This window comes from Macrobrachium rosenbergii, chromosome 12, assembly GCF_040412425.1.
Source record: "Macrobrachium rosenbergii isolate ZJJX-2024 chromosome 12, ASM4041242v1, whole genome shotgun sequence".
NCBI classification, from domain to species: Eukaryota; Metazoa; Arthropoda; class Malacostraca; order Decapoda; family Palaemonidae; genus Macrobrachium; species Macrobrachium rosenbergii.
The window spans coordinates 117,169,217-117,192,554 of record NC_089752.1 but is presented as its reverse complement, the minus strand read 5'-3'; the positions used below and the strand labels follow the sequence as shown (position 1 = coordinate 117,192,554).

Sequence of the window (23,338 nt, the reverse complement as noted above, 5' to 3'; positions counted from 1 at the left end):
AAATCACCAACGGTGACACTTTACACATTTATACCAATCAGAACTAGTTATCAACCATGGTAAGAAACAGTTTATCTATACATCAACATTGTATGAGAGAAGAAAGGAACTCAATGCCTTGTGAGTAATAATTCTGCATCCATTTCAAGTACTGTAGTGTCAATTATTTTTCCAGACTACACATTGTTCCTCTTATTAATAATTTGCGACTGATAAACGTTCATACATAGAAATTCTTGCCCGCAAGTCCAATGTTTACCTATGATATTAAAAATGTTACCTACACTTGCAACAATTTTGGAAGCTGTAGCAGGGCATTCTATGAGCTACTTTCAAAATTTATTGTCTCAAAATACAGTAAATGTGCATTCATCTTAAAATCCCATTGGCACTTTCCAAAAATTTGACGACAATCAACAGCTTTCGAGACCTCTTCCATTAATATCATTACTTAAGACTTTATTAAATTACAGCTCCCTTAGCCATTCTGACACTTATCTCTTACTGAGAATAAAGTAAACCCCCTCATTTGCCCTGTAAGAAAGACTCCAGGAATTAATTAGAAGTTATTTTTTCAATTTCCTTTCTACGGGATGTTTCAAGGAGCAAGAGATAAAAAATTGCCTCATTTTGGCTTAAAGAGCCTGCTGACTCCATAACAACCACATGTTTATGAAACATACTACCTACCTGAGCTTCCACATTTTTACAAGTGAAGAAAAACCAATGGAATACATTTCAAAATAAACAACTTACCATGGCAGTATCTGAAGGGAGCCATATAGCAGAATCTTTAACAAAGTCTGGAACAATTTTCTTGAGAGCTGCACAGAGCTTCTCCTCTTGATTAGCAGCAACGCCGTACCTTAAAAAAAAAGCAATCTTATTTCTGTTTACTTTCAAGAGTGTAACTTCTGACTGTTATGCTGTTACATTCTATTGTTATTTAAATTAACCCTCATTTCATTTCGTATTCATCATTCATATCTACAGGTGTGTGTCAGTGTTTGTTTGGAAATAGCCATGTGCCCTTGAATTTAGGAAAAAATATATTGGCATTGACCAGAGCCACTGGAAGGCCAGTTTGCCTTGAGTGACCAACCAATATGTCAGCTAAAAGTCAGAATTATCCTTTTGTCATGAAATCATTTGAAAGACAATGTGCAGTGGCTTGTTCAATTTTTTCAATACCATTTTTGTTTCTCATGTAATTTTACTTAAAATTTTGCACATATAACATCTACCCTTACTGAACATTTAATAAATGAGGGAGTAACAATCACCACTTGTAAGTATCTAGGTATTTCTTAATTTTTGTACATGTAACTCTGGTAGTCTGCATACTAGTACATCTAATGCACCTGGCCGCATCACAATTTTGAATACATGAAAGGACTCCAGACACAAAATTGTGAATTTCTTGAATGGACAGCAAAACATTCATAAAGATACAACTAAACAAAATTACTAATAAGCAAGCCACCTGGAAAGGTAACACTCGTAACAGGGGAATAATGATAACTGGGAATAGAGCCGGTGGAGCTTGCTATACAAGAAGATTCTGCTTAAAGGTAACATATCCTGAAACATTGGAACTCACCAGATTTTGGATGCTCCTGTATGTAGATACTCAATCCAAGGTAAGCCGTGTGGATCTCGGTACCAACAAACAGTAGAAAACAGCATTCCCACATGCAAAGTCGGGGCAGTTACACCTAAAATACACAAAAAATGTAATTATTGCAAGACAAGTAACCCCATTAATAATAATTATTGATTACTCACTGCAACCCCTATAATCATATACTTTCCATCTTCCATGCACTTTTCTCGCAGCAACTTCTACCTATCAAGAAAAAATAAATACCTGAGCATTCCCAAATCATGCCATGATGCCTCGTTCACAACTTATTCTTCCCTGCAATTCTAGCTAGTAGTCACTTGTGTATGTTGTTCTTTTAGGTTTTCCTTGCAAGTGATTACACCACTGTGTCTTCATTTGTTCATCACGGATTTAATTTTAATGTGCTTTCCCTTTCATTCAGCATTTCACTTCCCCTCCTCTGTTATAGTTCCACGGTTTCATTTTTTGGGGTACTACTTTTTAGTGTAATGTGTTCAGCAGCCTACTGTATTGCTTGCCTGTGGTTTCAGTCAGCTACTTTTTAATAAAATTTGCCTAGATGAGGGATTTGTTGTTTTGTGTGAGTAATGCCTGATGAGGCTAGTGCAAGGTTGCTGTTCAGTCATGCTTTCACAGTAACTTGTTGCCCTTATTCTCTGCCTGACATGATTAGCAAACGTCTTGGTTTTAATGCTACCTTTGCTTCTTTTGTTCTCTTGTTGTGTATTCAATCACATATTTTCTTCGTTGCTGTTTCCTTTCGCAATTTCCTTTGCAAAGGGATTCAGCGGAGTTAACTAATGTTTACGTTACTATTTTATTTTTACTGTTATTTGTAAGAGCATTTATGTATGTTTTACCATGCTATGATGTGTGCGTGTAGGTTTGGCTGGGAATGCATGTAATGCCTGTATGTCTTCACCTATGCAACTTTCATAACTAGTGCTTTTCCATTCAAGTTCTCCTTTACCCTTTTCATTACGTGACCAAATCATCTCTACCCTTGAGATCTTGGTCAAATATCTAGTGTCTGGATACCAAACCTCTCAGCAACTTCGACATTCGTTATAATTTTTTCATTATATTCCATTATGAATCTTAGCATTTTGTAGTTGCACCCCTTCAACAAAACCTCCATCACTGTCTTTGAAACAGCTCATACCTCTGCTACAAAGAAAAATAAATGCCATTTACATACAACAAATTTTAGCTCTCTCTTACTGGGATACTTTTATTTTCCAGTAGCCTAACAACCACTTCCCACTTAATTTTGCATCTTAAATTATTTGACATTATTTGCCACTCCTCTTCTTGATTCCAATATTCTATCTTTAAAAGATTGCTATGAGCTGCTCTTCTAATTAAGAAAGATCGACCATCTTCATTTAAGACTTGAGGAACCTTCTTTGCTATGCCTTTTCAGTTTTTCCATGCTACAGTAGCAAAATTAGTCTTGTACCAACCTATGCTTCACAATGTCAGCCATTCAAATTCCACAATTACTGTATATGTGGTATACGCTCTTACTACTTTAGTCTTTAGTGCTGATTTCTCTGACACAAAGTCAGACTAATATTGTAAGTTTTAAACAATTTTCTTGAGAAAATTGTTTAAAACTGTCAGCTTGATTTCATCCAAAAGATATCAACAGTAACAGACTTCCACACTACACAACTAAGCCAAAAAAAAAAACTGTATTGGCTAGGAAACATGATGTGATATAACATGCATCAAAATTTCTCAGAGTATTTTCAAATTTACTACTAAATAACTTTTCATGCCTCAAGATCCTTTTGTGCATGATTCTGGGCAAAAAATTCACACCCACAATAGTCTCAAGGAATCAAACAGTTTTCTGCTGATGTTCACAATCTAAGGTATTCTTCAGATATCAACAATGCAAAAGTTCACTTAACTTTCAAAAAAATACATGAAAACACGAACTGCGGACTTGAAATCAACTTACCTACTATTGTTCCCATACTTCTTAATACGGAGTTTGGATTTTGGCAAAGATTTTTAAGATTCCAAGGATGTTTGGCTAAAGGTGAATTTCGATGATTAGGAAAACCATAGGCATGTTCAGACGTATCAATACTTGCTGAAAGGACGCACACGTGATGGGTTCCATTGACGACTATGGACCAATATCTCTCGTCTACTTCTAATCCTGAAGGATCAGGCTGCCACTGAGTTGATATGTTACGAGCTACACGGTAAAAGGTACTCAATGCTGTGCTTTTGCCCTGCAAAGAAAAACATGAACTTACTTAGGATATGAGAAACAACAGACATTAATACATGAAAGTACAATGTACTCTAATATTATAAGCTATGTATACCCTAGTTTAACCAGACCACTGAGCCGATTAACAGCTCTCCTAGGACTGGCCCGAAGGATTAGATTTATTTTATGTGGCTAAGAACCAGTTGGTTACCTAACAACGGGGCCTGCAGCTTATTGTGGAATCCGAACCACATTACAGCGAGAAATGAATTTCTATCACCAGAAATAAATTCCTCTAATTCTTCATTGGCTGGTCGGAGAATCGAATGCAGGGCCAGCAGAGTGCTAGCTGAGAACAGTACCCACCCGTCCAATGAAGACAACTCTAATATCATAATTTTTTTTTTAATATTTCAGCAAGTAAAAATCTATAAATGTAAAACTGTTAGAAATGTTTTAGAATTTCCAAACACAAATAAATTTCTCCAATGGAAAGCAGAACCTTTCAAACCATCACTTATTGCAAGTAACAAAGAGGAATGGAGGGGAATTAAGCTTACTGCTTTACCCACAACCGTAAGCATCATATGAACAAATACAGCACAGTAAACATAATTAAGGGGATAGGGTCCCTCCAGCATATCCAACATACAGTAACACTAATTCTATAGATATTTATATTACAAAAATAAAGGAAGTCTTACTTCAATATACCTGAAAAATAAAGCAGTTTGGCCTGAAAATCTGGTTCTATTCATCATATTTACCATTGTCCTTACATAACAAGCAATGCAGAAAATGAGTACTAATGTGTGAAATGGCCTTCCAGGTAACATCTTCCTCAAAGATCTATTGACACTGTATTTTTGTTAATCTGTATAACAATGAACTTGGCTACGGTGCTATACTTCACTGTATATAAGGTCAATGATAAATTGCTTATGTTAAATATCAGTAAATTCCATGTCCAAAAATACAATGTATATCTGTTCAGATTGAAGGTTTGGGCTCAAGGTTTATTTCTGGATTTTCAGTTTCAACAAGGAGCTGGTGGTCCTTACCCTGCATAATCTGAGGGGAAAATTACACTAAAAGTATATCATACGCTAAGTAACAACAATTAATACACTGTGCAATTCTAACAAAAATGAAAATGCTTGTTAAAAGTTATTACGTTTTTGTTCTGTTTACAGGTGATCGGCTGATTTAGCCACACGATTCTTGTTCTTATGAAATACATTGATTGGATCATTTTACTGTATAACCTTGAATTTACGATGAATTTCTTTGGTAATACTAGACATGCCTTATACTATGAATTTTGATATCACAGGCTATCAATTTTCAAGCTGAAAATCAACCCAGTTGATTCTGACTCTTTCAAGCATGATTTACAAAACATCAGGTGTGACACTGTGATGATGATGACGCTGAGGAGGCAGAATACTTTACGTTGGGAAAGTGGTGGGTACAAATATCTCTGGATATATACATTTTCAAGTGGTCTTTTAATTTTTTATAATAGTACTAAATTTGTTTCAACAATCTGTGACGTACCTTAACAATACAATCAAGGCTTTCCTCTTCTTCCTCGTCTTCCGCATCAGATGTGACAGACGACGTTCGTTTTCCCAACGGAGGCTGTTCTCCTCTGTTCCGGCTGTGCATGGCATCAACCTCTTCTAAGAGCTGTGCTCTCTCCTCTAAAGTAAAATAATATGTGTTAATAATGATAAGGAAACATAAAAACACTTTGCCAATAAAAAAATGAATGCTATTATCCATACAATTTGATAAGTCAGTTTTTTTCAATTTCTGTGTAGAGGAACTTTATTCAAAACACTAAACTGCAGAGGAACCAACCTTGTGACAAAGTTGCATAAGGTAGAAGGTATTTACAGTAAATGGAATCTAATTTCGTCAGTCTTTCTTGGGCCGAGCGAGGGATTCTGCAGGCATCCGCAACTTTCCCCCACATATCTTTCTCAATAACTGACATCAATCCACCGTGCTGTTCGACCACCTCATAAAGCCGTACCAAGTCCAGCTCCATGCATCCAATCTTCGGAAAATAAAATATAGCTGTTAAGATCTTTCGAAAAAACAAACTACTAATCTTACGTAAAACATTTTCTTTCCCTAGATCTTCAAAAAAGAAAAGGCAGCACAACACATGACGATGAAGGTGCACAACTAAACGAGCAGTGGTAGGTTCTTGTTGAGATGAGGGAGTTAGCCAAGCATCTGAAGAGGATTTTTCTCACCTAGAATGATTCACTTTGAACAAAAAGATGTGTTCCAAACAGTGTAAGGCTATTTTACGATGAATGGGTTCTATTAACAAAAGATCCATACAAGTCTAGTACAAGTCCTGTAACCAGGGAGATGTGTAAAACCCTTGCAGGAATTTAGGAGATACAAAACCAACTCATCAAATTAACTGAAATTACTGAACATTCTCTAGTGCTTTGAAATTATGATGATTCCCATTTTGCCCTAATTGTTATAGGCCACACTAAGAGGCCTTGAATATTCACAGTGGATACGAGAATGTCAATAGCCATGATAACAAGGCTATGGCAGCCTAAGGTCTGAGGAAATTTAGGTATAAATTTCTTACATCAGGATCAAGCATCCATTCAGCATAAGGCAACTAAGTTAATACAGGCAGTCCCCTGTTTACGATGGGTCCGGCTTACAATGTTCCGAGGTTACGACACTTTTCAAATATATTCATCAGAAATTATTTCCTGGTTTACGACGCATGTTCCGGGGTTACGACGCTTACGATGCCGATCCAACGAAAGAAATATGACTCCAAAAAGGCAGAATAATAAAAATTTGGAGGTTTTTTTTATGAAAAACTCAATAAAAACGCAGATTACATCATTTTCAATGCACCAAAAACATTAGAAGTAAGGTTTGCTTTGGATTTTTGAAGATTTTTCGGTTTACAACGATTTTCGGTTTATGACGCAGCGTAAGAACGGAGCCCCGTCGTAAACCAGGGACTGCCTGTAATTGAAATGGGAGGATTCCGAGTATCTCTACATTCAAACATTCAATGTACTGGGGTTTCTTTTTGAATGCTGGCAAGTGTCTCCCAAGATGTGTATGACTATCAAGCCACCCCAAAAAAGACACTATGTTGACAACTCAGAGGTTTGGGCCATTATTGACACTGGTTCTATGCGTGAAGCATCAGCATGCCCTTCATTTCCACCCACCTTCAATTCCTACAGGCAATAATGAATTGCAATCTTATTTCTTACCACAGAGAAAACAAGCAACCAATCTATACAAAAGTAGAATCAAATAAGCAAAACAAGGCCTGACTTTCTTATAAGAAAAGAATCTTAAATTTATGAGAGAAGTTATCAGATCTATGCTGGTGCCACTGTACAAGTTATCACGAGTAAAGACAGGAACCAAATATGATATATAAGAAATAAGTTTGGATAGCTTTGGGGAGAATGAATTGTATGGCATATGCAGTAAACCACCTGTATTCACGGGGGATGTGTCCTGCAACTGCCCCCCCTGCGAATAGCTAAAATCTGCGAATACTTAATACCCCCTCTAAAAACACTTAGAACTACCTATTTTGATAGTTTAAACACAAAAAAAATCCCTCTAAAAATGCTTATACCCAAGTATTTTCATAGTTTTATCACAAAAAGTGCATTTAGTCATGAAAATGTGAAAATACAGTAATTAGTGAAAATTTCTCAGTGAAAAGTACCACGAATGGGCGAATTTCCTGCGAATAATGGGTAGATATGTTCCACAGAGAAATCCGCGAATAGTGAGACAGTGAATACGGGGGGTTTACTGTAACAATCCATCTATGAATGTCCAGCAATACTTCTCCACTTTCATGTATGAAGCAGTCCAATCTTCCACTCCCTTTTATAGGCTAACTTATGGACATAATATTGCTCGAAGGGCAGTCCTCCCCATTCTAGATTTTTTTACGTGAATTTCCAATTGGTCAGTCACTCAATCTCCAAAAATAATCCATTACTGTAATAGCCTGTACTTTCGTGTGAATACAGTTCGTAAGCCAACTTACCAAAGGATTACTCGTAAGCTCAATATTCTGTCGTGACAGACATCTCTTTATGGCATGTAAAGTGCGAACATTTGGTCCCCATCGCTTCATCATCTTGTGGATATACTGATTATTGCTGGTAAACCTCATGTCATCATTTACACGGCATTCAGGCTGTTAAAAGAACGCAGTTATTAATAATAATAAATTGTAAAACAAATTCTGATAAGGAGAAGCTACTTAAGGTACTACAAGGAAAAATTTAATATATTTTAAGCACAAGCAAAGAAACCCAATTGTCATTATGTCACATTAAAAATTCATTACATAATTCAAAAAATGTATGTTGCACTATTTCAATATTGGTATGTATGGGCAATGTGGTTTTATAATAAAAATAAATGGGTAGTTTAAGAGAATTTAAAACAAAGCATATGCTTTTGAAGGTTTCATATTTCATTTTACATTGCTGCCTTAATAAGAGATTTCTAATATATATATATATATATATATATATATATATATATATATATATATATATATATATATATATATATATATATATATATATATATATATATATATATATATATATATATATATATATATATATATATATATATATATATATATATATATATATATATATATATATATATATATATATATATATATATATATATATATATATATATATATATATATATATATATATATATATATATATATATATATATATATATATAGTAACAATAGGTAAAAAAACATTTCCCATCACCAGTAATAATACTCTTAAATAGAGACCAGGAGTTCCACTGAGGTTCTGACTATTGTACTTAAGTTTGTATAATGCAATTGTCAGACCATGCTAAGTAGCACTTATTGTTCAGAAGAGCCTAAGCTTGGCTAAATACACATGAAAACCATTACTAGCTTTTTATTTAAAAACCACTAGTGTATATTTTGATTACGCAACTAAAAAATATGATTTTCCTCTCTAAAAAATTAGACTAAGTAAAAAATTAATATAAACCTCATCTACCATTCAAAACATTCCAGTAACCATTTTTTCACAACCAACTAGTTCCACGCCAAATCCACACCACTGATATTTCATACCTTGAAACTACTGGGTGGTACAATACGGCACACTCCAAATTGTTCAGCTTCAGGCCGTATTTTTTCAATGTAGTCCAGTGGATCACTGAATTCCTCTTCTGATGGGTAGAACGAGGGAGCTCGAACCAAAACAGAATTATCACAAACATACGTGATGGATTCTTCTGCAGTCTTGTCGGGTGTAACAGACGTCGAGTTACTAGCTAAGTGGGAAGCAGAAATTCCACCAATGGAAGAGTAGCTGTGAAAGGTAAAAAGTCACTTTAACAATAAAGAATCAATATGATGTTACAATGTTGCAACTAGTGTTTAAAATTTTTTCAGAGGTCTCTTGGCCTTTATTCTGATTCATTAAACTTAGTACCAAGTTACAAGGTGAAAATACCACTGGTGAGTTGGTACAGTAACTTGAGCCATTTCTCTATGTTTTATTGGCTATCAGAATTTGAAGTTATCACATAATTGTGAAAATATGAAAGCTATCATATTTCCACTTTTGTGCAAAATAAACTAATGATGATACAATTTCCAATAAACCTTTACATGTACAATACTGAGCTCACCTCAAAAGTCAATCAGATTCATAAGGTTATGACAATCTAATTTGTTTCGCATCATCATTTGCAGAACCTGCTTGTAGATACAATGTTCCTATCTATGAATAATTCCAATTTTTATACACAAGCGCAAATATAATGAAACATATATTTTGCAGAATCAAATACAGAATCCAAGTAAAAAAAAAAAATACAAATATCCTGCACAGGTTAGATTGCTTAGGGAGGGTCTGGTGAGAATTTCTTAGCATAGTTAATCTTCAGCCACAAGTACTTCATGTCTTCCTCTGCTAGAAGTGTAACATTAACCTGCTTGTTGCAATACTGTATTAATATTGGTAACGTTGACCGTTTTCTTCATTATGTGAACTACAGCCAACGACGCCTCAGCCTGATCCCATTAGATGTCAGATTCACATCTTTTAAAACTAACTTAACAGCAGAACAGACAAATAAAAATTCTGCCTAGAGAACACGGGTCATATTAGGTCATTTTTTTTATCAAGAAATGCTGCAGGGAATCCAACATCAGGGGAGGACCGGAACCCATCTGAGCATACTGAATAATGTGGACAATTTCTTTTTATATGTTCCATTGTATGCTGCTTACGGTGTTCTATCATATCATCTTTTAAGAAATAATATAAATGGGTATTTGTCTGGATCTGATGCAACATCCAAAAAAGAGCAAGAAGTTTTTTCAAGGGGGAGAGTAGCAGTCAGTCAGAGAAGTAATAGATATGCAAATAGCAGGACAATGATCACATGGAAGGCCCAGAAAATCATCGTATAGGGCACAGATAATGACCTCAGCCACACAGGAAGTGAAAAAATAGTACTTGACAGGGGAAATTGAAGAGAACTCTTTTCACGTCTTACCCCATAAAGTGAAAATCTGATTTAAAAATTGTTACTAATGGCAATCATGATACCTACATATTCCAAGATCCTGCAGTTCAAACCTACACCCACTTAGTATAATTAATGGGAAGGTTATTTGATTTTCTGTGTAAAAGAATTTTAAGCACAATTACAGAACAATGCTTCATAACAAAGCAGAAATGTGTTCAAGACGATAGAAAATAGTTTGGGATCTTAAGGGATGAGATTGTTAAAACATGCAATGAAAAAGGAGGGGCAATCAGTCAGATAATAGTTTTGTCAACGGCAGGGCACAGACCAGTGGGAAAGCTGAGGAAATCACAAACACAACAGGAATTCAAGCAGCTATTCCACAAGGTGTAAGAAAATGGAAAGAGCTCATCAGATATATAATACCAAATAGGGTGACCTGATAAAGATCCTTCTATAGCATGTAGGATTTTAGACATTCTCCTGCGATTATTTTTCTACCATTTGCCAAGTGTATTTATCAAATGAAATTTCTTTTGGGGAAAAGTTTCAGACCTAGCAAATGGTAGCTTTTCATTGACAGTGGATCCTATTGATACATTCACTCCAAAACTTGATGAAACAGTTCATCATTCATCATAATATTTGATGAATAGTGACATGTTTAACCAATGATTACTGTGGAAGTACTTAAGAAGTCTAGTGGTACACAAACTTTATCCTATACTAAGTCTGAAAATGTTCTCTTTTGATCCTTAAAAGTAAGTGGTTAATCTTCATCTCATACATATCATTGCTGTGAGATACTTCTGTACATTGCTTGAGCAAGACTCAGGTTACACCAGCAGGCACAACTATGGATAACTTATAATTATATGAAGATACCCACTTAAAAACAAAATGGCAAAGAACTGATAATATAAGAAAATTGGGAGATCACCAAGACATCATTACTACCCCAGTGAACCATTATACAAAAGTGCTCACCTCTTGTTGTCAATATTGCTTGCAGGAGACTGTCTACGACTGTGAGAAGCCGACAGCCTGTTTCCCCTCTGAGATGGAGTGGAGGAGGTAGTTCCTTCTGAGCTCTGAGATGGTGTCGGACTAGAACAGAGAAAAATAATGAAAATGAAAATATAACAAACTAAATTCTGTCATCCTTAATTAATAAAGCCAATCACATGGAAATATCACGAAAATTGCAGAACACAAGACGAATATTCAAAACCTTAGAAAAGCATTAGATTTAGAACACTCTGCTTCAAGGTGAAAATTATACTGGTCTTATCAAGAATAAGCAACAGACAGACCACCATTTCCATGGAAAACAAAGTGACACTGACGTGTTGCATTTCACGCATCGTTTAAAATACACTGAAAACCCTCGAGAAAAGTACAGTGGAACCATTAAAAAACATCTCTTCACGTGAAAATCACCTGATTTTCAATTTCTATATTAAAAATTAACCAAATGAAGGTTACTTTAGTAGTTGCAAAAGGCATGATACAAGGGTATGGATTGCCTGGATGCCCCTAGCTTCAAGAAAACGTGGAGTTGGAGGGTGGAAAATCTCAATATAAGTAGTTTGAAATTGTTTCACACAAAAACTTATTACGGTTAAAAGTAGCCCAAACTGCAATTTAGATGGAAACAACCAAGCCGGTAAAATGCCCAAAATTGTTGAGAGAGATCAACAGAATCTGCTGAAAGGAATCCTATGAGGTATGAAAGTGAGGAAACACGGTTACAAAGTCCAAATTTCCACTTCACGCCAGACAAGGAAAGCCAGGGACGACAGCCTCGCACTGCCAAAGAGCGACACTGAGAGAATTACTTATCTCCAAGACAAGGAAACAAATCCTACAGTCTCTGTAGAAGAGAATATCACAGCAAAATGATGACTATTGCAGCAAAGCCCTGACTGCACTTCCGCCATTGGTCTTACCTCTGGAGTCAAAATAACATGGAAATAATTGAACAAACGGCAAGTCCACGGTTGTGACCACCAGCTGGGTGTCATATCCTTCGTATTTTCTTGTTTTGTTATTGGAATTATTACATTTACACCTAAGATGGGCTTTCATTGGTTTATGCACTGTGAAGATTTGTGATTCCGTATTTCAATATCAGCATTATCATTCTGCTACAACTGGATGGTGAAAACAGATAATAGTAGCGATGGTGCCACGCTGTAGTGGAGACCCACACAACTGTGGAAGCAAAATCTTTCATGTTTATGCCTCTGATAAGTTTATTTCAACCAAATGTGAAAACTGTTTTTTGATACTTTATTACTAGCAAAACAATTTAGTAACAGTCAAACAAGAAACAAATAATGGTAGCAATGGTGCTAAACCCTGGTGATGATGCCTGCAGTTATCAAAGTAAATGGAATGGAGCCATGTAAACAACGGTAAACCTAATGTACGTTGCTGATATTTTCCATGCACCTATCATAGAATTTCACCCATGACAAGGAAGAAACAAAGGCACCGCAACACATTACTTTCAAGTAAGATGTCATAGCCTATACAGGCAGTCTTCGGTTATCGGCAGGGGTTCCGTTCTGGGGGTGTGATGGTAACCAAGAATCGCCACTAACCGAAAATCAGTGATTTCCGGCGCTTTTTCGGTGATTTTCGGGGCTTATCGGCGCCAAAAAGCGCTGATTTTCGGTTATCAGCGCCTCTGTTAGGTATATATCAGCACCAATACTCAATTATCAGCGCCAATAAGTGGAAATCGGCGATTTTCAGCGCCGAAAATTGCCGATTTTCGTCGCTAGACAAGCGCCATAAAACCGGATCGCCATTAACCGAGCCCGCCGTTAACCGGGGACTGCCTATAATAATGAACATGAAAGTATGGAAGCTGAATTTTTTTAATCATTGCCCGCACAAAATGTTTTTTCCTCAAAACAGTTATTTCTTCAAAATATCCTTATGTAACAGAGGTGTAACTAATATGTCAGGCAAATACAGTAATCAGTCATTAAAATTCCCTCAGCCTCTTAAAATTTCAGAAAAATACGCTATACACAATATCCTGAGAGTGAAATACAATATACCTAGAAGAGAAATGACAAAATAAAATAAAGACTTCACAGCGCCAGTGGACACTACCAGATACACAAATACTGACTCATATCACTGCATGGGACTTTGGGACATGTATGCACAGAACTGATGGCCAACTGCCATTTTGTTTATTTCAACAGGCTCTGAAGTATCAGGTATGTTATAGTTCAGCCCTACATATTCTATAAATTTGTGGGCCCAAGACTCAAGTAATCAGGCTGAAGGAAAACACAAATGAGCAGGGTTGTCAAATAGTAAAAACTTCCAAGAGTTCAAGAAAAAGGTTGGTCAATTCTGGAAAGAAAGAATTAAACAGTACTCCCTCAATTGTCTCCTCTGGCTATTGAAACACTTTGCAAGCAAAGGCTTACAATAAACAAATAAGTGAAGTAATAAAAATGTGAATGAACCTTCAGAGACGATTATCTTTCCTCAACAAAATTAAAATAAAAACAATAAATAAATGGACACCTGGTGATTACCCACAATGGTGACGTACTGTGATAGAATTCTTCTTTATCATGAAATAAAATGATGACAAGCTCCAAGGAGTGAGGCAATAAATTACCGTACACTCTTTAGGGGGTAGCCAAGCCCCTCAGTATTACTGCTAGTAATTCCTCCTTCATTTATAATGATCTCAAATGGCCTTCTTCATCCTCAGTCACCTACCATGCGTATTTCATAAGAGGATGAGAAGAATGATCTGCTACTGTGGGAGCCAGTGACCCATACTCAAATCCCAGCAATATTGAAAATTCAACCTCACTCCATTAACCAATGCTAACAAATTGAATGGCTTATATATTCCCTAATTATTAGCAAATAGTACACATAACATAGGAATGTGTATTTAGGCAGATAACAAAAATTAGCAACTATCAAAAAATGACAAATCAGCCTACAAAAGGTCAAGACAATTATGTGCAAAATGTTTCATAAACAAAGGAACCTATTGACATGTTTTACATTAAAATGTTAAGTACAAAAATCCCCTTCAAGGTTCAAATACAGGAGAGGGATAATAAATTCTTGCAGAAATGAGGAAAAATATTGCTCCACTATAAAAATGGCTGTCAGGTGAAACAGCTACTATTCATAAAGGAAAACAATGTTCTAAAATCTGAAATACAAAAAATTCATTACCAAACAACCATTAAACATCTCACTAACTTTAAAACATGTCCCAAACAGTGCATCAACTGAGAAAGGATATAACGGCTACAAAATTTCAAGCATGAAGGTACCCCTAAATCTTTTTCCTATATCTTACCTTGACCGGTCATTTCAGCCAAACTGTAAAACAGCCCGATCAAAAGAAATTAAATCTATTACGCTAACCGTTACTAAGCATGCCTTCGTAAATGTGCTAACCTTGTTAATCTAGGAGGGGGCCATCCTCTCAATGTGTCTGGGGACATCTGGGGGCTTAATGGTGCCTCTGAAGATGAACTCCAGCCTTCTTCCTTTGCCAGAGCAGCAGCTGCCCGTTTGGCTCTTCTGTTCCTTCTCAACTCTTCTATTTCGTGCATGTCAGACTCTGTCGCTCTTGTTGCAGCCAAAGTGGTTGCTCGACCGCTGCGTCTCCTCGTCGGCGGGTTGTCGTCACACTGGTTTTTATTTGCATCGTTACTCTGGCCTTTTCTTTTTCTACTCTTTGGTTCAGGTTCAACCTTATTTACCGAAGTAGGGCCAACCTCTTCATTGGGAGGAATGGTTGTGGTAGTAGGCTGAGGTCTATGAGGAGGTATATGTGAAGGAAGATCAGCGTTAGTTCCGGGAACATTTGGAGTAGGGGTGGAAGAAACACAAGTTGGGGTTACAGTCGTGATAAATGGGGAAGATGATACTTGGGAGGGAGAAGTTACGGAAGTTACAGACGAAGTTACACTGACAGAATCAGAAGTTGAAACATTTACAGAACTACTACTTGCGGCTACCTTAGACTCTGCATTTGAAACTGTGGCTGTCGTTGTGGTTGTAACAGTTTCACCACTTGTACCGGGCGTCTCTTGGTATTTACTTACTGGTGGCTTCACAGGCGCCGCATTTGTCCCACTGGGATTACTGGAAATCCCTGATATGAGGGGAGCAACTGAAGCCGGTTTGATGGGCTTCACTGCGGACGACACTCCAAGGCAAGGCCCAGGCGTTCCTTGCTGCGCAAGATTTTGCTGGTGTTGCTGAGCCAACTGAGCTGCCTTCTGAAGAATTAACCCTGCTTCTGCTGCACCGACTATTCCTTGTGTTTTTGCTAGCATTTGCTGAACTAACTGCGCAGGTAATTTCTCTCCCAGAGCTGCCATGGCAAGAGGTAGATAATAAAAAGGAGACGCTGACGGAGGAAGAGGAAATTTACTCGGTCCTTCTGTCTGAGTTCCGCTCTCATTCGCTCGTACGCTTTCCTCAGCAATGGTCTCGTCCATATCACACTGAATGGCTATAGATGTGCTGTTAGAATTCTTCTTGATGCATTCATTATTCTCCGACACTTGCTGAGATTCTTCGGCCGTCTTGTTCAGCTCATTCCCTGCCTCGGAAGCTGCGTCTAACTTTGCAGTGCATGCTGCCGTATCTGTGGCTGTACTGACACCCTTCGGACTGCACGGCGCTTTCTTTGCCGAGAGAACAGGTTGAGCGGCCGTGGCATTACTGACTATACCTGGTTTGGGTTTTCCCGATATTAAAGGAGCTAAGGAACGTGAGACATGGCACCTGGATCCTACATTTATTCTCCCTAGTGGTTTAGTACCAGCAGGAATGGGATTTGGGGGCTTGACTGCATTACATGGTTTTACTGGTGATGTTCCTGGGGATGACTGGATATTTTTAATTCTTTGTGAAAATGGTGATACCTCAATTGGAGACGTTTCAATATCAGGCTCATCAAAGGCATACACGCTGCTTTCATGCAAAGGAGAAAATGCCCCAGAAGGCTTCTTGTCATCTTGACTTTTAGTTCGGTACACAGGCGACATATTTGTAGGTCTTCTTTCTTCGTGGCTCTTGGTCTTAAACAGGGTTCTTTTTAACAGCGGTTCTCTTCTTTTATCTGCAGTTCTTTTATCAAATTCATTTTGTGGCTTATCACTACTATTAGGCACCTTATCCATGTGCCTGATTTCCTGCGACGGACCGAGAGGTGGGTGAGACATTTTGCTTTTATCTGTACAGGAAGTGTAAGCTGCAACATCTCTGTTTGATTTGTATTGTGATTCATTTGGCTGATAAAGATTTGTGTCATTCTTCGATGCAGGGTTCGACACCTTTTCCCTGTCAAACTTGGAACACGAAGTTGCTATGAACGTGTTGTAAACGTCATCTTTTTTCAGCTGGGGGGGTATTACCCTTCGACCCTTCTCTGCAGACAACGATACTGTACCGCCGACCCCTCTATCGTTTTCACAAGTTTGAGAGAGAGAGGATGATGTCCCTACCATGGATGGCAGGGATGTTCTGGCAACATTTCGCCCAACTCCTGGTTTATGGTGTACCACACTGACTCCTGTGGGCAGTTTAATGTTCAAGTCAGAACTAGCAGACACCTGTACTATAGGAGTTATTGGTTTTAGATTAGCGATGTCCCCTCTGCCCTGTGAAACTTCTCCAATGCTTGTAATTGTTATGGATGAAGAGGCTATCTGAGATTTCATGAGTTCAGGAACTCTTGAATGGCATTTTGAGTTTGTAACCGAGACAGGGCCATTCACTTTATGAACGGATTTTGACGTTTCCGCTATCTTGACACTTGAGGGTATGTTGCCTCTAAATGCAGCCTCTACAATGGCAGTCGTTGTGGATGAATTAAGCCTCCTGTCTGTGACTGCAGACTGACCATTTTCACTGCTATTTGACATTACAACATTTGATTTGGATATAGATATTCCAGTGGTTGATGTTGGTATATTGCTAGAAACAGGATGTGGATTTTGAACTGTTTTGCTGTTACACACAGGCTTAATATTTGGTGGATTGGATACCATCAAAGCCCTAGATGGATGATTTGCACTGATGGGCACTGTTTCACAAACTACATTCTGTGGGTTACCCATATTATTTTGAGCTGGGTTAACAGCAACCCCAGAAGAGGGTAGTGGATACGCAGCAACAACTGTATTGGAAGGTACGTAAGAAGTAGAAGGATTGGAAAGAGGCACGTGCTGTGAAAAAGCTAAAGTAGTGTGTGGGTTTGAAGCACAAGTCTCACTGTTGACAGTAGAAGTCGGGGGAACAAAATGTTGGCTTCCTGAAACATGACATGATGGAACTACTGCGGACCCCTGTGGTCTAGTTATCAAACCGCCCTGACCTACCATAGCAGTAGACACCACTGGTACAACATTGACAGCTAGAATTTGTGGCTGAGTGACCTGAACTTGCTGAGGCAATGGTGCTATGGGTCTCACTGATCCAGCACCAGCAATGGTGCCTGGGGACAACGTAACTACAGACTCGGGAGGTTTTGGAGTCATCATATTGGACTGAGGTCTTGCCGCTACTTTTTCGACTACTGTTGGCGTCAATACTCGTGCAACAGCACCCACGTTAGTCTGCAACTGACTCTGGCTTATAGGGTGAGGTGCAAGAGTGTAAGTGACCGTGCTCTGATTGGATGATGTTGCAAATACAGGGTGATTCATCATTCTAGCTGGTGAGGATGGCGTTACTATATGAGTCGGGTTGATTACGGTTTGTGTTATGACTGCTTGTACGGGGACAGCAGTGACAGTCTGCATGGGTGGTGCTAGAGTTTGCACAGTCTGGATAGGTTGTGGCACTGTCTGTACTGTTTGGGGAATAGGATGCATACTTTGTACTGGCTGAGGGATGGCTTGCATAGTTTGTACAGTTTGAGATAAGGCTTGCATATTCTGTACTGGCTGAGATAAGGCTGTTGGCAAAGTCTGTACAGTCTGAGGTATTGCTTTCACACCTTGTATTTGCTGTGGTAAAGCTTGCATTGGAGTTTGGACCTGTGTTTGCATTAAGTGAGTAGGCTGATGAGTTAACATCTGAGTGTTGTGATGAACTTGAGTAGCAGAAGCAGGTGGCTTTGGAGCAATTTGTACAGGCTTGGGTACTTGCTTTATAGCTCCTTGTGGCAATACAGGTAAAGGTAACGGGTTTGTTAGTGTGGAAGATGTTAGAGTAGCAGATCTGGAAGGCTTTGGAGCAATGTGTAACTGTTTAGGGCTTGACTTTTGTGCAGGAAGATCAAATGACTTTGCACACGTTAAAACACAGGAACCATGAGATGAAAGTGTAACACTAGGTGTTATCTTTGGCAGACCTGGTACAACTGTAGGAGAGAAACCAGAGTTTAACACATTAACTGAAGTAGGAGGATTGACAGCCACTGGAATGCTTGATAAAACGGTTACTTCCTCATCTTTGGAAGTCTGATATGATTTTAAAGGAACTGACTTTGGTACTGAATTTACAGTCTGGATATCACAGGCAGGAGCAGGAGTCCCTAATGGTGCAGTGCTTGTATGAACTACATTATAACTAGCACTGAAAGTAACAGCAGTGTAAGGTGCATTTGCTTGCAAGCAAGATGTTGTCATTGTCACCACTGAAGAGGAACTATGACTAGTGACAGGTGAATTGGTAGGAGGTCCAACACAGGGAGTTTTGGTGATAGCAACTTTTTGGGGAAATGATCTATCAGGTAGAGGTGAAGGTACCTTGGAAGTGATCGTCTCTGGTGACGGTGGTGTGATGGTAGGTGCACAAGGATTATGTACAATCTCTGGCATTGAAGCATCATTTGGTGATGTTACTTTAGGTGCAGAAGAAGTACTAGGGGACTCAAGGTGAAAAGAGCCTGAGTGGGGACTCACTTGCCTCAACTTATCTGAACTCCAGGTGTTCAGGTCCTTCAAAAAGGTTGGATTTTCTGTTGGACCTGAAGTGGAACTTGGTGACTCTGCCTGTTTCTTTTGCAGACTGCGTACAACGTCACTCAGTTTCTTACTGCTTGCACTTCTTTTGTTCAAACTGGGACTGCTACTGCCAGGTTGAGGTGTTGTATTACCAGACTGTGTCCTCTCATTTCCAGAAGAACCAAACGCTTCTAAGTTGCAAGAAATTTTATCGTCCATACAAAAATTGATGAACTCCGTTAAATTTGAATCCTCTTTTTCTGACAGCTCGATCATTTTATCACTGATGCCCTTATCTGGGGATTTATTGCCCAACACAAAATCTTTTTCTATCTGATCGTAATGATCCTCATCAATGTCCCTCTCAAAATCTTTCGCCACACTTTCCAAAACTTCGTTCAATTTTGCTTCGTCGTGGTTGCTGCTCCTTCTCCTGCTTCCTACGACCTTTTGCCTGCCAAAGGCCCTTAAAGACTTCTTTTCTTCAGTGTCGTTGCTACTGTCGTCACCACTGCCACAAGTGCCGATTTTCCCTCGCAAATGACTCTTGATGTTAGCGTGGCCTAAAACATTCTCCGTTGAATTTTCCGAGCTCTTCCTCCTGCTCATGTACTTCCCTTCGTCCTTCGCTACATTCTTCCTGGATTTCCTGTCTTGCAACACTGTCCTGTGAGTTTTACCGGTTATGACGGGGGCTTTGTTGATGACTTCGTGCACGATTTCAGGAGAAGCACTGGCAGATGAGGATCTGACGACCCGGTCTTTACTCTCCGAAAGGAAGATGATATCGTTTTCCGAGTCAGAAATGTTGGCCTTCTCTTTCGCTTCGACGTCAGTTTTCTTCAAAACAGGTTTCTCTTTACTTTCGACATCCGTTTTCTTCGACAGAGGTTTCTCTTTGCTCTCGTCTGTTTTCTTCGACAAAGGTTTTTCTTTACTTTCGGGATCAGTTTTCTTCAACAAAGGTTTCTCTTTCGTTTCGACATCCGGTTTCTTCAACGACGGTTTCTCTTTATTTTCAACGTCAGTTTTCTTTGAAAGAGGGGTTTCTTTAATTTCAACATCAGCTTTCTTCAAAACTAGTTTCTCTTTACTTTCAACATCGGTCTTCTTCACAGCTGGTTGCTCTTTAATTTCAAAATCTGCTTTCATTACGACATCAACTTCACTTTTGTTTACGTTTTTATCACTACACGTTTCCTTGTCGTCTTTTCCACATTCATCAATCACTTCCTTTCCATCGCTTACGATGGAATCACTTGCATTATCACATTTCTCTTCCAGCTGCGTTACTGGTTGTGGGGCATCCCCTGTATCTGCAGCGGAATTGTCAGCACTGGCCGACTGATCTACTTCATCTAGAACTATAATACCTTCCTCTGCTTCACTTCCAATATTCTCTCCCAATGTGTTTTGTTTTCCCTTGCCACCCTGCTTCTGCTTTATAGAACTGGACAGGGAATCCAGCTCCAGGGAGGAGCGCCTCGAGGAAGGGCGTGACCCTTTTCTCCTGGGCTCCTCAGCATCACTTCGAGTTCTCCTGAGATTCCTAGAGCCAGCCCTTGTGACCACCGAAGGCTTCTGTCCTCCTGGGTAACTCAGGTTAGCAGGAGAAGATTCTTTACTGAATGACTTACTTTCAACTTTTTCTGGGCCAGAATTTTCTTCCTTTTCCAGCTTCCGCTTTACTTTTGTAACGGCCTGCTTGTCTTCACCGACCTCATTGCTCAGTTCATCTTTGGATAGCCTGCGCTTCCCTATACCTGCCCTTTCTTCGTCAGCGACTTGGTCCGTAACATCTCGCTTTTGTCTGGGAGATTTCCTTGTGCTATATCTAACAGAGGCTGTACTAGCATTCTGGTCTTCCGCTTCGTTGTTTTCACAGAGAGCTTCACTCGTATCCATCTTCCACATGGATAGCTTATCTCTTCGTTCTTTTTCTGTGTCTCTTCCCTCTGAAAAAGGAAAGAAATATTCACATGACAGAACAACACAACCCAAAATGACACTTTTGCAAAATATAAGCTAATATGAAAATGGCAAAAATGTGTCAAATTCACATTAATAATGATATCAATGTTTTTCTAACGACATACACAACTAAAATTAAGAAATGCAAAAAATATTTCTGTCCATCTGTTATGATCTAATATGATTTATATATATTTTCATAATAAACCTTTATTATTTGGATACTTACCTACTGTTAAAGATAGCTTATATCTCCTCGCCAACAAGCTATCTTTAACAGTAGGTAAGATTTATCCAAATAATTAAATTTAGGCTATCAAGCCAGGCGTTGGAGCACTTACAGCCATTCAGCAATAAAGACAGTGAAAAGAGGGAGTTGGAATAACTGGACAACGAGATAAAGAGATTCAGAAAATAAAAGAACGAAGTACAAACACCACCTTACTTACGACCATTCAACTTACAAACATTCAGAGATGCTAACAAACGTGATGACAGGTTAAGATTGTGTTCAGAGTGCTCCTCTTTGCCACCTGTAAGTTCAGACTTTGTTTTGCCCACCTATTTTGTACATACAGTGCTGTATGTACAGTGTATTGTGTTTAAGGATGAAAAAACATACAGTACTGTAATGACTTATATCATACAGTACTTTAATAGGCATGAAGAGCACAGCAACCAACTTACAAATAATTCAACAGACAAACAGCCGTCCGAACGTAACACGTTTGTAAGTAGTGAAGAAGAAGAAGAAGAAGAAGAAGAAGAAGAAGAAGAAGAAGAAGAAGAAGAAGAAGAAGACAGAGAGACTGGGTTGCAAAGACTACAATGCTCGATGGCAGAAGAGTAGCAGTTGACTGCACTGATCCAACTCCTGATAAGCTTCTAACGTCGGTTTAAAAACTCCTCTTTAGTCACTGCCAATGAAACCACTTGCTCCGGCTCAAAACAAAGACACTGATTTGGTTGGAAACTTGTTGGTTCAGTAAAAAGATCTAAATTCTGATCAGCAAAATCTCATGACAATGAGACAGTTTCTGAACCACGGGGATTTGAAAATGAAACAGCACATGTTTACCCACAGAAACTCCCGCAACAGGACCGTTTACCCACAGAGACTCCGGTAACTGTTTAAGGAGTCAAAATCCCCAGAACAGAATATTGGGACTAGTAACAGCAATTATCTCCCTACCATAAATGAAGCCAAAACGATGGGCATGCAAGTGTGCGGCATTGCAACAAAATGCGCAAAATCACACTAGGCACATGCAACCATTGCATCAAAACTGTGAGTGCACCACCGTGCTGGCCGACAAAATCCCCAATACACAGGAAAGCTGAAGACAGTCAAGGCTTCTCATTAGAAACTAACTGATACTTAATAATATTAACCTTAAACCACGAAAGCTCCCTAGCTACAGATGACTCAAGCGAACCTCCTAAAAGCCAAAGGCAACTTTCTTCAACAAGGCAGCTTTAATCAATGCTTATTACCTGATGGCAGCGAGTCACAGCACCACTCCTACCAAGCCGATCCAATAAGGTAAACTTAAAATGGGGAAAATCGTTTGGCGACTCCTCTTATTCTTTCCCGAGCGATCCCATTGGAGAAAAAATTCTGGTACCAGAGCTGGCACTGCTAACATTGGGCTTGGCACAGCTAATGGCAGACTTGGTGCTACTAACGCTGGAATTGGTGCCACTAACACTGGACCTGGTGCCACGAAAACAGACTTGGCACCGCTTACATCAGAACTGGCGCTGCTGATATAGGAACTGCAGCTGCAGACACCGGTCCGAACAGAGGAAGGAGACGACAGGCACAGATCTGCCCTGCTTTCTGACACGTCCCAGTTCCGTTACTCCAAGCCAAGACTTGCCAAGGACAAGGCAAGATAAAAGCTGGGGGGTTGACCCTTCGTCCGATGTGGGGGAAAAACCAGAACTTAACGAGATTCTTGGAAGGGTAGC

At 38.8% G+C, this 23,338-nt stretch overlaps 1 protein-coding gene across 2 annotated transcripts in view; it reads right to left on the bottom strand.

Annotated features, from left to right (window-relative positions):
- The window catches only part of LOC136843954 (serine-rich adhesin for platelets-like), a 52,065-nt gene that overhangs the window by 8,786 nt on the left and 19,941 nt on the right, over window positions 1–23,338 (bottom strand). For both annotated transcript variants that reach the window (XM_067112958.1, XM_067112957.1), the window contains exons 10-18: window positions 14,886–21,351; window positions 11,418–11,537; window positions 9,022–9,262; window positions 7,924–8,076; window positions 5,715–5,913; window positions 5,409–5,554; window positions 3,591–3,870; window positions 1,601–1,715; window positions 757–865 (exon numbers count right to left, since the gene is read on the bottom strand). In XM_067112958.1, coding sequence (XP_066969059.1) covers window positions 757–865; window positions 1,601–1,715; window positions 3,591–3,870; window positions 5,409–5,554; window positions 5,715–5,913; window positions 7,924–8,076; window positions 9,022–9,262; window positions 11,418–11,537; window positions 14,886–21,351 — 7,829 coding nt within the window. The remainder of the gene's footprint in view (window positions 1–756; window positions 866–1,600; window positions 1,716–3,590; window positions 3,871–5,408; window positions 5,555–5,714; window positions 5,914–7,923; window positions 8,077–9,021; window positions 9,263–11,417; window positions 11,538–14,885; window positions 21,352–23,338) is intronic.